This window comes from Dromaius novaehollandiae, chromosome 11 (genome assembly GCF_036370855.1).
Source record: "Dromaius novaehollandiae isolate bDroNov1 chromosome 11, bDroNov1.hap1, whole genome shotgun sequence".
Taxonomy (NCBI): domain Eukaryota; kingdom Metazoa; phylum Chordata; class Aves; order Casuariiformes; family Dromaiidae; genus Dromaius; species Dromaius novaehollandiae.
In genome coordinates this window covers 8,368,282-8,382,691 of record NC_088108.1, presented here as the reverse complement: position 1 = coordinate 8,382,691, position 14,410 = coordinate 8,368,282, and the positions used below count along the sequence as shown (strand labels likewise).

At 39.5% G+C, this 14,410-nt stretch overlaps 1 protein-coding gene across 4 annotated transcripts in view; it reads right to left on the bottom strand.

The window, feature by feature from the left end:
- TENM1 (teneurin transmembrane protein 1) overlaps positions 1–14,410 on the bottom strand; it is a 748,569-nt gene that overhangs the window by 131,810 nt on the left and 602,349 nt on the right. For all 4 annotated transcript variants that reach the window (XM_064518178.1, XM_064518175.1, XM_064518176.1 and 1 more), the window contains 3 exons: positions 8,905–9,057; positions 3,472–3,671; positions 1,764–1,974 (listed from right to left, as the gene is read on the bottom strand). In XM_064518178.1, the coding sequence (XP_064374248.1) occupies positions 1,764–1,974; positions 3,472–3,671; positions 8,905–9,057 (564 nt within the window). The remainder of the gene's footprint in view (positions 1–1,763; positions 1,975–3,471; positions 3,672–8,904; positions 9,058–14,410) is intronic.

The window sequence follows — 14,410 nt, the reverse complement described above, 5'->3', positions numbered from 1 at the left end:
ATACATAACTGAAACCCAGCAACTCCAAACACCGCCTAACAGGCGCTGCGCAGGAGGGCACGGCTGCTGCACGCGGGGCCAGAGGCATGCGGCAGAGACGCCGTCAAGCTTTCTCTGCATCCGCCGTCTCTGCATCTGCGCTCTGGTTGATTCTCTCGCCAGGAGAGAGAGAAAATACGAATCTAGCTCTAGACACCTCCCAAAGTCTAGGGTAAAGAGCATGGGCCAAGAATCAGAAGACAGTTGGGGTTATTTTGGTGAATATGAGAGCACCAGGGGAAAAACTCCAAAGAAATGAAGAACCATCATACAAAGGGAAGCGTGAGAAGAAAATATACAGACTGCGGAGACACAATAGCAGGCATTATTTTCAAATGCATCAGCAGTAGCTTCTTGCAGCAGGAACCCTCCTTCTCCTCCCATTTACCTCCTCACAGACGTTTCTGAGTGTAAGGATGGGGCATGTGGCCTGTATGGTGCCCCGCGCTGCTGCCCGCTCCGAGATCCTGCCGGCCAGGGGCAAGAGGAGGGATGCAACGCCGTCTTTCTCCCCAAACGGGACAAGAACAAAACTGCAGCTTTCTCTTGGAGAGGGTATGCTACTCAGCAATGAAATATTGCTTAGAAATGCTGGTCAAAACACTTCTGTGTTATAGCAGAAATAAACAAGAAGGAAGGTGTTTGTATTCTGATCTGGGTTGCAGCTCAGCCAGGTTTCACACTCTTCATAGAGCATCTGTGAAGATGCTTCACAGACTCCTCGAGTATTACTTTCTCCTACAGGATTGACTAATGGCATCTCTCCTGCTAGTAAAAGATGCTTTTTTCTAAACTTCACAAATAAGAACTTTCTCACATAAAATCATCATTACAATTCAGGGTTTTTTAAATTATTTTGTGCAAGCCCTTCATAATCTTGGTATTTGAATGATACTGTCATTTTCTGCAAGGTATTTACCATCTAGTAAAAATAGCATCTAATTGTTCTAAAGAGCAGATGGCATGTCCATTACTAGTAAAGACATCTTGCTAAACATATGGTTGAACAGGTTAACTAAAGGGCAAAGTGGTTAAGATCTGACAGCAAACCAACACTGTCACAAATACTACAACACTTTACCTGATATTAAATTCCAAACAAACTCTATGTGTGAGCAGTGCTCACTAACAACAACTAAAGTTGCAAACATTTGTCCACCTTAATTTATTAAAAAAGCAATGGCGATTTAAGATGCCACTGGGACAGTGTCTCCTATATTTGCCTTTTGTGTTCCAAACAAAATGGTGCAATGAAATAACCATATAAAATAACAGCAACTCTCCATCAAACAACCACCACCACAACCAAGCCCACAAAAGCTGCCTTTTAGATTTTCTAAATGATTAACATAATGGGAATAAGAACCTGAAGTCTGGATTTATGATTCCTATATAAAAAGAGAGGACATACATATTCTCTTTTACTTTGAGCAAGATATCACCAGAAATTACTCAGATACTTAAGCTAGCATGTAATAATCTTAAAGCACATGAAAATGTCACAGTTCTTGATAATATACATCTTTAATACAGAAATGCTGTTATTTGTCTAATACTGGCATAACCATGAAGCTACTCCACTGAGGTTAAATATACTAAAGCTGAAATAAAACTTACTTAAGAGCATATTTAAGAGAAGCTGGAATCAAGGTCAATGATATCTTTTCAAATGCAGTTTCCCAACATAAAAATCAGAGCAACAATTTTATCGTAATTGTCCTTACCAATCGCTGTAGTTAGTACAAACACTTGCTCCACTTTCTTTCCATCATTGTAAAATGCCATGTGCCAAGCTCCTTGATCCATATATTCAATGAAACCTGTTTCTTGCAGTGAAGTTAAGATCAGATTCCTGGGAGCTTGCTGAGGCTCCTCTGAGTTTCTTGGTTCTTGTTTAATTAACTGTTTTCCATCCATCAGTTTTACAAAATCAAACTGAAATAATGATGAGTAAAAATTAACCACCTGGCAAATTTTTATAGAATGTACTCTGCACTGCTTCAGTCAAAGAGGGCTAAACCATTGAAATCTTCAGAGGAGCTGCCCGATTGAATAAGTATTCACCAATGTGAACAGAAGTTGCATAACCTGGTCCATTTAGCTTCAGTCCTTCATTCCATATAAAAAAGACCTATAGCAGGTCAGAAATCTGGCATCAAAATTTGCTCTCTGCTACAGCTGGGTAAATTCAGACCTGCTCCATTAAATTCAGCAGACTTACTTCAAAAACTACATCTCTTCAATGGGAACAATTCCAAAATTTTGAAGCTGTAGTGCCTAGGTTACACTGTGATTAATCTCAAACACTAAATATAGATTAAATAGCCTATCGTTCTATACCAAATTTTTAAATGTTTGTCAGTTAAATACCACATATCAACACCTGCATATACTTTTTTCTTTATATTTAATTTTATTAATGTAAATAAGCATCTACTTTGTGACACTGAAATAAGTAATACTTAATAGAGTGGATACCGACAGCTTTAAGGCCAATTAACCTCAAAGTATGTGAGAAGATGTAAATCTTTCTATCAATCCCTGTTTAAGCGATGGATATATTTCTCTAGTTTTTTCTAGGCATTCTCCAGCCTGATTTTCAGAAAAGTTCAACTTCAGCTCAACTGAAGACACAGCTTCAGTTAAAGCCAGTGACAGCTATGAGCATTTAACATTTCTGAGATGAAAGCTCTAGTGAATCATTTTTGAGGTTGTACTTGATTACCTCCAGAGGTCTCTTCCAATCAATCTTTCCATGATTCCATGTATTTCTGAAAATTTATTACATACTGTACGATCCTGCTATAATAAAACTGATAAATCTCTTAATTATCCACATAAATGATAGTTTAATGTGCCAAATATTTTGTCTAAAAAATGATTCAGCATGACTAGCAATACTGCATATTCTTATTGCTTAGCTTATTGCTTTGTTTTCTCCTGCAAAATCCCTCGTAGTAAACACTCAGAAGTTACTTCCATATTAGAAATCAGAATTAGAAACAGCTCTTTTTTTTCTATTAGATCTTTACACTAATGATGTAATCTGTTTGTTTTGATGGAGATGAAATACTTAAAAGACTAAAGCATTTTCAAATGATCTGGCACACCAGCCCACTGCCCCCACAGAAGGTGCTTGTGCCACTCGGTTACGCAGTGGCACCCATCCAGCCTCCCCCACACTCCTATGGTGTGGCCAGAATTGCCGACCTTTCTAGTACCATCCTGTCCCTCCGTCTGAAATAGCACAGCTCGAGGGTATAGCCAGACCTCAGTAAAAGAAAGGGATGAACAGCCTGCTTTTTGTGGTTACATCCAGTTCCTTCCTCTCATCCTCTGTGCTTTGAAAGTGCAGTGTGAACACTAGCATCCACTTTGCTCTTTGCTGTTTGAAAACATAAAACATGATAGAATTACTTTATTACCAATTACCTGAGTATGAGTAGGTGGAATGTTTCTTCTGCCATAAATTCCCAGCAGAGAATCCTTCGCCAGGGAAATGTTAAATTTCAGGTACATGGGGTGATGTATAGTAATCTGAAAGCGCCAGAATAAACCGGGTGGGATGGTCTGCATGACTTGGGCTCCAATCTCAACTTCTCCTGTGTCTATGGCCCGTCCCTTCTGAAACACTGATTTTCCAGAAACAAAGAAAACAATCAATTGTCATATTCATAGTGGGTGAAAATAATAGGTCAGGCCCTCAGATATATTGGAATATACTGAAACCAACCCCTAAACTGGGGGCATTTCGCTGAATCCACTGTATTTTTTGTTCAATTAATTGAAAAATATAAACAAACTTACCCACGATATTTACAACAATACACACCACAAAGCATTTTTGCCCTGGACATCTTTGAGCATGTTCCTGATTAGAGCAAGGTCCCACTGACACTGAGGTAACCACGGTCTTTTCATGTGACCATCAGGCTGTGCAAGCACAACCACGCAAGTGTGAACGCACAGACCGGGCATGGGGCAGCTTCCTCGGGCACATCATCCAGACTACCGCCGAAGGGCTACCGCATCAGCTACAAAAATGGATGCCGGTGAAGGCAGAAAATGCATCAAATCTGGTAAGTTGGAGACTATGTCCAAGCCTGGATTTCTATTAACCACTGTTGCTAATGATATTATTATGGCAGAGATATTCTAGTCCTAGAGAAATAAAGAACATCTGTTTTTGCTTGGTCTTCCTGCATAAAAGGATATACAAGGGCATAAGGACAGGGACAGGCATTAAATCTATAGCAAAAATTGGCATAACTTCACAATGCCTAACAATAAATTTGCAGACATCTACAGTATGTAACTTTACACAAGGGTATGAGAGAGCTGAAATAGAAAGGGAAATGGAATGTGTAAAGAAGCCATTGCCAAACTAAATGGGAGCTGGCTTGCTTTGCTGGCTGGTATCACCATCTTTCTGTATTTTAAAGCCTGCCAGCGATCAGCATCCTGACAAGCTGCAAGTCATGGACTCAGTCTTGCTAACATCTGAGGTAACTCCATCATAAAATTTGCAAAACTCGTGTTCTCAACTACAAAAAAGCAAGATAAGGTGCTACATCCAAGAAGGACCCAAGAGCAGAAAAATGAAATCAGCAGCCTTAGCCATTTATGCTTCATTTCATTCGAACATCAGGATGACGAATAAAGAGGAGCAATCAAAAATGACTGGAATCTCACTTTTTACAATAACGCAAATAAATATATAATACAACATAATCTACCTGAAATAGTGTAAATTTCCATTGGAAATGAAAATGGCAGTAGCAAAGCTATGGCCAGCTTTCTCCTAAACATTATTAGCATTAAGATCCTTGGTGGGCTTTTATGTAGGCTTTAACTAGCGTAGGAGGTACTTAGCATTCTTAATGAATAGATACTTAATTTACAGGGCAGGAGCAATTCTCAGGCTATTGGATCTTCCAGCTTTATGGCTGTTTTGTGTCACCAGAAACAAAGCTACAGCAAAAACTAGAAGTGACTTTCAACACCTTGCCATGTAAAAACATCTGTTCTTAGAGCACAAAAGTTATTTTCTAGAACTCCAAAAAACACACGTTACTTCGTTCATGAGTTAACTTATTTTAAAACTGCTGCTTTAACAGTGCTTTTTCAATTTTTTGTGGAAACGCCCCCAACCTTGAATATTCAGTTTTGAAAATATATTTAAGCTTCTAATGCAGTTGGGCACAAAAGGGGCACCTTCTCCCGTCCCAGCCCACATACTAGATCCTACTTGGCCGATGTAAATTTAGATTTTTTCCCCGTATTTTCAGTACTCCAGAGATATTAAATCTTAGTGATTCTTTGCAAGCAATTACCTTGGGTTAAATAAAACACTGAGGAACTTTTTGGTGTTATTGACACACAGTAATTAATGAGATTCAATTACAAAATGGCAGAGCACTAGGTAGAAAGTCAAGGATACAGTATCATTTCTGAAGTTAATGGCATTATTGGTCCGTGTTCAAGGTCCTTTAAAAATAGAGTAACTGTTTTTCAGTTTCTCAGAGTGAAAAGGCCCAGTTCTTTGTTGAAAATAAAAAGCACCACATCTTTAGTTAGGGCACAGGCATCCTTGGAGAAAGAGTATTTTAACTAATTGATGCCATCCAATTTTGCTTAATTAATGTGCTAGCTTTGCTAGGCTCAAAACAACATATCTCAGAAGTTTTTCCACATTTGGCTGAAAATGCCTTTGTTCTGGTAATGATTTCATGTTCTTCATGTTCTCTTTAAAAAAATCACATGCATTTAGATTTAGTTTTATCTCATTATATATGAAAGACGTGCATGTTGCTATTGACAACGGTAGCATAAAAATATATATATATATATATTGCCCAGAGAGAATGTAGTTGCAGCATCCCTCCCTTTCACGTTATTTTTTCAGATAATCATACAGCATGAAATGGCTACTGTAAGAGCCATGTCTGAAGTGCACATCTTCATATTCACTGAGCTATTGTTCCTTCTTTATAGAAAAATACTTCAGCTATGCTTAACTGAACTACACAGGTATTTGGCTGTACAAACAAGCCATCTGAAGATGCACTATTCACAGACTATCCTCTTATGCCTTCTTGCTCTTCTCTTGAAAGATACCGTGAAATAAGCATTTCAAATTACAATACAATACAAGTCCTGCACTTGTTCTCAGAACATCTTTCTTGTAACAGCATCATCCCTATGAAAAAGCATCATTTAATTATCGACCTTCTATTCCTGATATAGCTCCCGATCTCACCAGCTGGTATTACATCTTTCCTACTCTTTCCAAGTACACTTTCTTTGTAAGTCTAAAAGTCTAAGATAGATTCCTAATCACAGGTTTCTTTTGGCTTCAAGAAAGTAAAACTCTGAACAGCATGGTGCCAATTATCTTCACAAGAAAGTACCCATATGCTGATTATTACTGATCCTGAAACAATCAATCTCCTTGTAATCCCCGGGTAAACACCAGCGTCAATAGGATGTCTGAGTTTTTAATGACATTGCTACGTATTAAAATGTTAACTCATAGCCACGGGTCAGTGTGTTATAAAATGATTTCTTAAAGAAATCTGACTTGCTGGTTTGTCAACTTGATTTTCATTAAAAGATTAGTTAAAATATATGCTTTCAAAGTCTGGCAAAGCATCCTATGCAGCTACATAGAGTTGGGAAACTGGGAGGTCACAATAGCTGGCAGTACTTATTTATTCCCGTGAAATCGCACTAGAGGCTTCAAATTTAGAGGCAAAAGATCAGCTCTTTCTGTGGTACACTGCTGAAGGGCAAGGAGCTGCCTGTTTCCAAATCCTCCTTCCCACTGCATCTACATGGAGGATTTGGTGCAAGCACTGGGAATAAAATTACTGGTATCTACTAAAAAAGATGGGGGGATAGGAAATCAAAAAAAAAAAAAAAAAAGAAAAAACAGAAAATAGCCAGAGCCCATGTACCGATGCCAGGTAGTAAGCTTGCACACTTTTTTCTTGTGCTTTACCAAGTGTATCCTCCCAGTTAGCATGCCCTGTACTATAGGTTACCCCTAAAGGTGGACAGGGACAAGGTGGGACAACGGTCTAACTACATTCAAGACTGGCCTCTGACACTGCTTGATGGGCTCTCAGCGACAGGTCTGTGCTTCAGTGTTTTTGGTGAATCCTGTGGCTTCACATGAGGTTCGGACTATTCGGGGCAAGCGGATTCATTTGTCTTTTATCTACCACATCGAGTCACTATTGACCCACATCTTCTCTTTTCTGTTTTCAAGCATCTCTGACTTTTAAGACCATGTTTTTGATGTTTTTCCTGTACCTCCTCCTTCGGAAGCCTAATGCTTTGGAAGAGCCTTTGTTAAATCTGTAACCTATTGAAAATTTTTTTTAATGTAGTTGAGAAGAACTATTTGAGATAGGTTGGATGTTTCCCACAGTGTACCTGGACAACAATACCAAAGTCTATAAAACATTTAATGTAATTCACCATCAGTCCATTCTAAGGGAAGAAATAATGGAAAATAACAATATCATTGCTCATTTATCTAACATGATCTCTTAGCAGTTTTGCCACATTGACTTGTAAGACTACTGTTGTGGGATGTTATCTTCCTTCTGGGGGGACTGGAACAATAACGCTCCACCTTGTCTCATCAGGAGTCAGATCTCACCTGGCATACACAAAACCAGACAGCTGCTCTGCCACGGAAGTCGAAAACTCTGCAGATATCATATTTTTGCAGAGCTCTCAGGACAATTTTACCTTCCTTCTAATGACTGGTGTTTGTATTATACTCCCATTCACTTTTCTCTGATCTAGTCTATTTGATTTATCCACTTTTTCTTTTTTCTAAGTATTACAAGAAGAAATGGGAGGGCCATCTGCTTCCTACAGTCATAAAATATCATTGTCGTCAGTCATCACATAGTGGTCAATGGAAAGTATGTGTCAGAGCTTGTAACTAATACAAGGGTAGTTGATCTAGCAATATTAAATGAAAAGATTTGACAGGAAAAAACTGCACGTCTCTCCAGGATGCCCTGCTCTCTGCTTCACTCCTGGCTGTGCAGGCCTGAGCCAGCCCTGGCACCTGTCTGCCCCTTCAGAAGGGCCAGCTCAGCTCACTAACGTGGCAGAAGACTATCCACCTTCCCCCCAAAGCCATTTTCTGCCTGCAGAGCAAACTGAGGTGAGTCACTTGCACCTCGGACAATCCCTGCAGGGGCACGAGGAAGCTGTGAGGATGCACAGCGAGAAAGTGGGGCGGGAGCCCCACCGTCCCGGGGCTGCAGGGAGCCTTTGGACCAGCACAGCCATTACGTGAAACCTCAGAGGATTCCTGCAAGCTCAGTCACTACAACTGGGTGAACCAGGATTTGACAGGGATGCTGTATTTTAGCTTAAGCCTTAAAGGATTGGATGCCTTTAAAGTCATTAGGATTTCTAACCTTCTATGTGTTCTGGCCTGTCAGTACAAAGATGTTCACTTTCCCTAAGACTGGCTTTGGTCTATGAGACACAGGCGCAGCATTGAGCTTTTGCATAAATGGGGTCTTGGCAGATAGGGTCTCCCCTTTCCTGCCTTAAAAAAGAACCCCCCCAAACTCTCTAACCTCCTTTCTCTCACAGAAGAAAGGCAATTGTTTTGGTATGGAACGTAACTTTCCTAAAGGCTTGGTTCACTCTGGTAATTTCAGTAAGAGTTCTCCTAAAGGAAACGTAATCAAGATAGGGACTTTTGATATCCATTTTAAAATTATACCAGAGAAGATACAACTTTTATTCAAAATCTGCAGCAAATACAGAATCAGAATTGTAGTAGTGTTTAGATGTTCCTAAACTGTCTTCCCCCCCCCCATTCATACATACCTTTTTTTTCTGTTTTATCAGAAACTTTTCCTCCAATCGGCGAGTAAGTAGTATCCGTGGATTCTGTTCCTCTGTTTCCTTTGCTAACTCCATTTTCATATAGCTGCCCTTCAACAGGCTGTAGTTGCCAGGTTAAACCAAACAAGTGTACTGCTGCAAAAAAATGAAGCCCAGTTAATTGATTTCTAAGCTACGGCACCATCAGTCAGACTAAAAAAGAATGCTATGACCCAATTTCTGCAAAGTGAATATTATTTAGTTCTGTCAGGAATAAATCAGAATTCCATTGATTCTAATGAGCAATTTACTATTTTACCTTAAAACTCAATGTTTAATTAGCTTCCACACTTTCTTTTGGAGCTCAGCCAGTTCAGGGTGATGAATTTCTACAGCAATTAATGGAAATACTTGCAATAACAGGATAACAGTTGCATGAATTAAATATTCTGTGACAGACTCTAATGCTACATCAATGTTGTCCATCAACTTTCAACTGCCAAAGAGCTCAGAGTTTGTCTGATTAAAACACTAGCATGAAGTAAAATTTCTAACCCTTTCCAACCCAGTTCTAAGTGAAATTGTGCCCACTGCATTCCCAAATCTTCTCATTTAGATTAGTCTAAACATGAGTAAAAACACTGCCTTGGATAGATTTACTCTAGAATTACACTGCAGATAAGATCCTGGCTCTGTATCTAAAATGTATGCAATTGGTCTATAATGAACAAGAACAGAAAATAGTTGTTATTTATGCACTGGGAAAGCTATTAAAATTATTAATCCATTCTTGAAGTTATAAAATGTATCTTTAGCTACCTACTCCATTCTGGCTACATAGCCATTCACTTTTTATGTTTTCCTTTCGGTTGCTTTTGATCTGAGGCACTGAAGGATGGTAGGAGAAAGACAGCAACAGAAGATCTTATTTTAAGCATAATACAATTGTACTGCAGTCCTTCTAGCCAATTACCTAGGTCTTACTGAGGAGGACAAATTATTGAAGGAAGAGGTTGCCTCAGCATTGAAGTAACTCAGCAGGGAGGACTGATGACCCACTAAAATATGGATTGAGGATACCCCTCCACAGACAGGATGAAAACATCATATAAAGGGCAAAAACTGAGTAACAGTCTCTTTAGCCACATGCAGCAATTTGCATCGAGTAGGAGCTGCCCACCACGGAAGCCTAAAAATATAGGCAATATATTTGCTTTTCCTGAATGGTATAGGAACCTCAAGGACGCAGAGGAAAAATGAGGGTGATCTAGCATGGGGCCCTGCATTTAGAAAGTGTATTGCTTTCTCTTACACTTGCATATACTTTGAGAAAAAATCATGATATGAACAGGAAACCTACACATTGCAGTCTGCATCTGTTTTCTGGGCATTTGCTCACGTCTCCCTTGCATGCTTAACAGCTAAATTGTAAAGCAGAGACCCATGCCTGCAATGGGTTCTTGCCAAGGGCTTGCCAAACCCACCACAGGAATGCGAAGCTGTCAATCCACCAGCATTAATTCCAGATCTGTGCCCTCCTGGATCACCCAGCAGTAGAGATATGAGCCAAGTCAGGCACAGGCAAATGACAGCATTTCTACTGAATTAGTGAGGTGACACTACATAGACTCTGTGCCACATTTGTATTTTCATACTGGCTTCAGGAGAAGAGAGGCAAGTTTACTGAATTCTCAGACCACGGCTTCAGGATCAGACCTGGGCTCTGGAGACATCACTGAAGTGTAAATTCCCACTGCTCAGAAGAGATGCTAGAGGATTACTCCCGTGTCAGAGGAGAGCTCTCAAGCCAGAGATTTGCCTCGATTGCTTCGTATTTCATTGACTGGAAACTGCCCAGGGACCATGACAATGCTTTGAAAAGGGGGCTTGCAGTCAGATCACACAGACCTACGCTCTGATCCTCAAGCTTATTAATGCAAGCCAGATTACTGCTACGTAAAAAAGGTACAACAGAAATCAGCATGCCTTCACATCTCCAGAGCATGCAGCATTTGCTCCTGGCCTGAGCTTCTGGGCATTATTATGATTTAAAAAGTCAATAACAACAAAAAGGAACAAAGCGTAATGGGATCGATAAATAATGAATGCATATTTAATTTATACTAATGCAAATAATTATATTAATACATGAGACATTAACAGCAGATGCAAAGCATAACCGCATATATAAAATTGTTTTTAGTGGTCATACAATCACAAAACATAACCTATACTTTCTTATGCTATTTTCATTGTTGTTACTGTACCTATCTTAAGATAGTATTTGCATGTGCTACAGAGGGCACATCACAAAAAATTTACACTGAACGTGTAATGCATATTTTCCCTTACTCTATGTCATTTCCAGATTACATACATTATGCATTTTGTCATCCATTCGCACCAATTTGACTAGTTTGCTTGCTTTGTCTTCCCTTCAGGCTGAGGAAGTGCTGTTGTTTTTATAGTTCATGCCAAAGCTTGGCAAGCTAGCAAAACTGTTTGTATGTATGTTTGACAGTCTGTTTCCTCCCTGAAAACACCAACTGCCTTATAGAGATGCTGGTCTCTGCCAGCCTTGGACTCCTGACTCCCAGGCTGTGGGAGACTGCGTGTGATACTGGCAGACCTGCTTCCTGCTAAACCACGCAGAGATGGAGCACTTGAAAACAAAGCACATTGCTATGAAAATAAGTTCTACCTGAATTTAACTGACTGCTATCACTGCAGAAACCTGGTCATCTTGCAACGCTAAAATAAATCTGACTTTCATTACATTACCTATCAAGTCGGTGTGCAGGCACACTGTAGCTCTTGACAAATTACCTTCAGATCCAGGTATTACTCTAGTAATAATCAGACTACATACAGCACCAAAAGCCACTAATTCTTAGAGACACCTTTTCCAGACTACAGGGAATAATACATGTAATACATGTATATTTAGTAGACGCAGAGCCTTAGCTTGCCTATTTGTTTTCAGTGATACTTTTCTTTTACCTAAGGTAGACAGAATTTGGATGAAGTCTCTTTCCTGTATTGTACATGCATTATATTGTAAATATTCAGATACTTCACCAACTGAGTTTAACTTAAAATTTTCAACTATATCTCTCTCAACTCTCTTTAGAAGATCGTAAAGACAAGTAAGTAGGCATGTACTGACTTTTACTGAAAATATCAAAAGATCTTCTCTTTCAAGTCAGTCTCCCTTTTAATTTTCCAGTGGATTTCTGGCTTTTGCTCTTCCTCCTGTACACAAAAAACTCAACACACCATGGGAAGGATGACATAGATGCTGGACTGGAATCGAATACAAGGCCACAATGTTTTTTACCACCACATAAATACATTTGTAAGATTCAACTGTGCTGGGTAAAAAGGAGAGAGATTTGGTTTCTGAGGAAGGCATCTGCCTTTTCCTTGAAGTTCAGTCTTCCAGACTGATATTTATAAAGAGAGGTCTGGACCTTGCCTACAGCAGTTCTGAGGCTGGCTGTTGACTCCTCAGTGGCACTGAACCCCACCATTACGACTGAAGATGCACTATTAGGCACAGGTCAACTTCTGACAGAACACAAAAACAGCGCTTGTGGTTTGATGACTACATTGCAATTACAGAAAAAGCAAAAATCTATCTACTTAGGCTCTGCCCACCTGGCATTTCAGAGAAATTTTGCAATCAGATATCTTATATTTTGCACCACTTAGAGTATCTTAGCTACTAGCAGGGTGCCATAAGATCATTGGTGAATTCTCCAGTTTCAAGCAAAACCACAGACTACTGGGTAAGGGCAGACTGAACAGCTTCTTGGCCTCAGTGAGCTTCACAGCTGCAAAATTCCTGCTTAAAGTTAGGAAGGGCTGCAGTGAGTCACCAGGCGAATCAACCCATATCCCCTTATCTGGGCCTAACCAAATTTCTCATACAAAAGTTGAGTGCCAATATTTACACTGCTGCTAGCAACTGCGCTTCTTTACCTGGCATTCTTGAACATCCACCTTGATTCCTCTGTTTTCTTGATTCTTCCATCCCACTGCAAATCTCATCTGAAAAGATATTGTTTCTTGGCTTGCTTGAACCTTCAGTATATTTGCCCCTCTACCATTATATTATTTCTCTGCTCTATGTTACTTATGAGTTGCATCCTGCTATAAGCAGAGTTCTACATTGCTCTGATTAGGGTGATTTGGAGGCAGACAAATATATCTAAAGGCAAAATTTGACCCTCTTTACAAAATGTCTGGAGATATTATCTGTGCTCATTAATACATTTTTAGATAGTCCTGTTAAATTCAAATAAAGTTTCAGATAATACTGTAACAAAAAAGTGGATGTACAGTTTTTACAAGATAGATAAGGATTTTAGTCCAGCTACTACATTTGGTGGCGGTAAAGAGAATGGCAGGTGCCACGTGCCTATGGCGAAACCAAGTTTCTTCTCTGGACAAGCTGCAGAGGGGAGTCACTCAAGGTAACTTTAAATTAGTTATCCTGAACACAGGAGATTCTATTTGTGGTAGTGCAGAGTTTCTCTTGGCTAATTTATTATGCCTCTTAGGAAAAAAATAATTATTAGGTATAAAACAGATCTCTTGCAGAAAATAAATTAAAGGCCTGTATCTTCTATCCTACCCATAATTTTCCTTCAAGGAAAAACGACATGAAAAGCTAATATGGCTTTACGCTGAGGGATTTTCTCTATCCAGAGGCAGATTTTTGGTTACTTCACATTACTGCTGTAATCAAAGCCAGCTGGGATCTGTTCAGAACCAGAGCTCGGGCCTTTACCTGTGAAGTAAATGACCAGATTGCTTATTTTGTTCAACATTTAAATAAAACAAACCAACACTTTCAGATAAGATAATTCAGTTCTTGTAATTTTGCAGCATACTCAAGTAAATATTCACAAACATATAAGCATTTTTTTCAGAACCGACTTCGCAAACTGGATTAACCCACCATCTGCTATGAAGCCAATGATCTAATTTAATTTATTCTTATCTACCTTCTGTGTAAGCACAGCTTGTCAACTCCTGTGCTACATGCTTGGCAGTATGTGAATAAGAGGCTTGGCTCAAGTGCAAAACAGACTCTCAGTAGTGAGGAGATGTCAAAAAGTCCTGTGCAATAAGTACTTATCAACCCCCAAGATGAACTTCAGAGGACAGAAATCCTAGAAATGTGAATTTCTCCAAATTGTTGACCTGCACTATACGCTTTTGTTTAGCTTTCTGTGCTGTGTTTAGCTATTTTAGAAAATCTCACTGGATCATCCCCCATGAAGCCTAGACTTTAGAAGAGCCGTAGTAGAAAGCAGATCTGCAGCTGACTATTCTTTCTGCACCTGCTCTGAGCAAATGCCAGAAAAGCAGTTACCTGCTAAAACTGCTAGCAGGTTCTGCTTATAAAACTGGATTTGACTGTGGCATAAGGCCACTTTGCGCATTACTTCTTCAGTTCTATTTGGGCAGTATAAAGGAGAATTAATGTGAAAAAATCTAATAC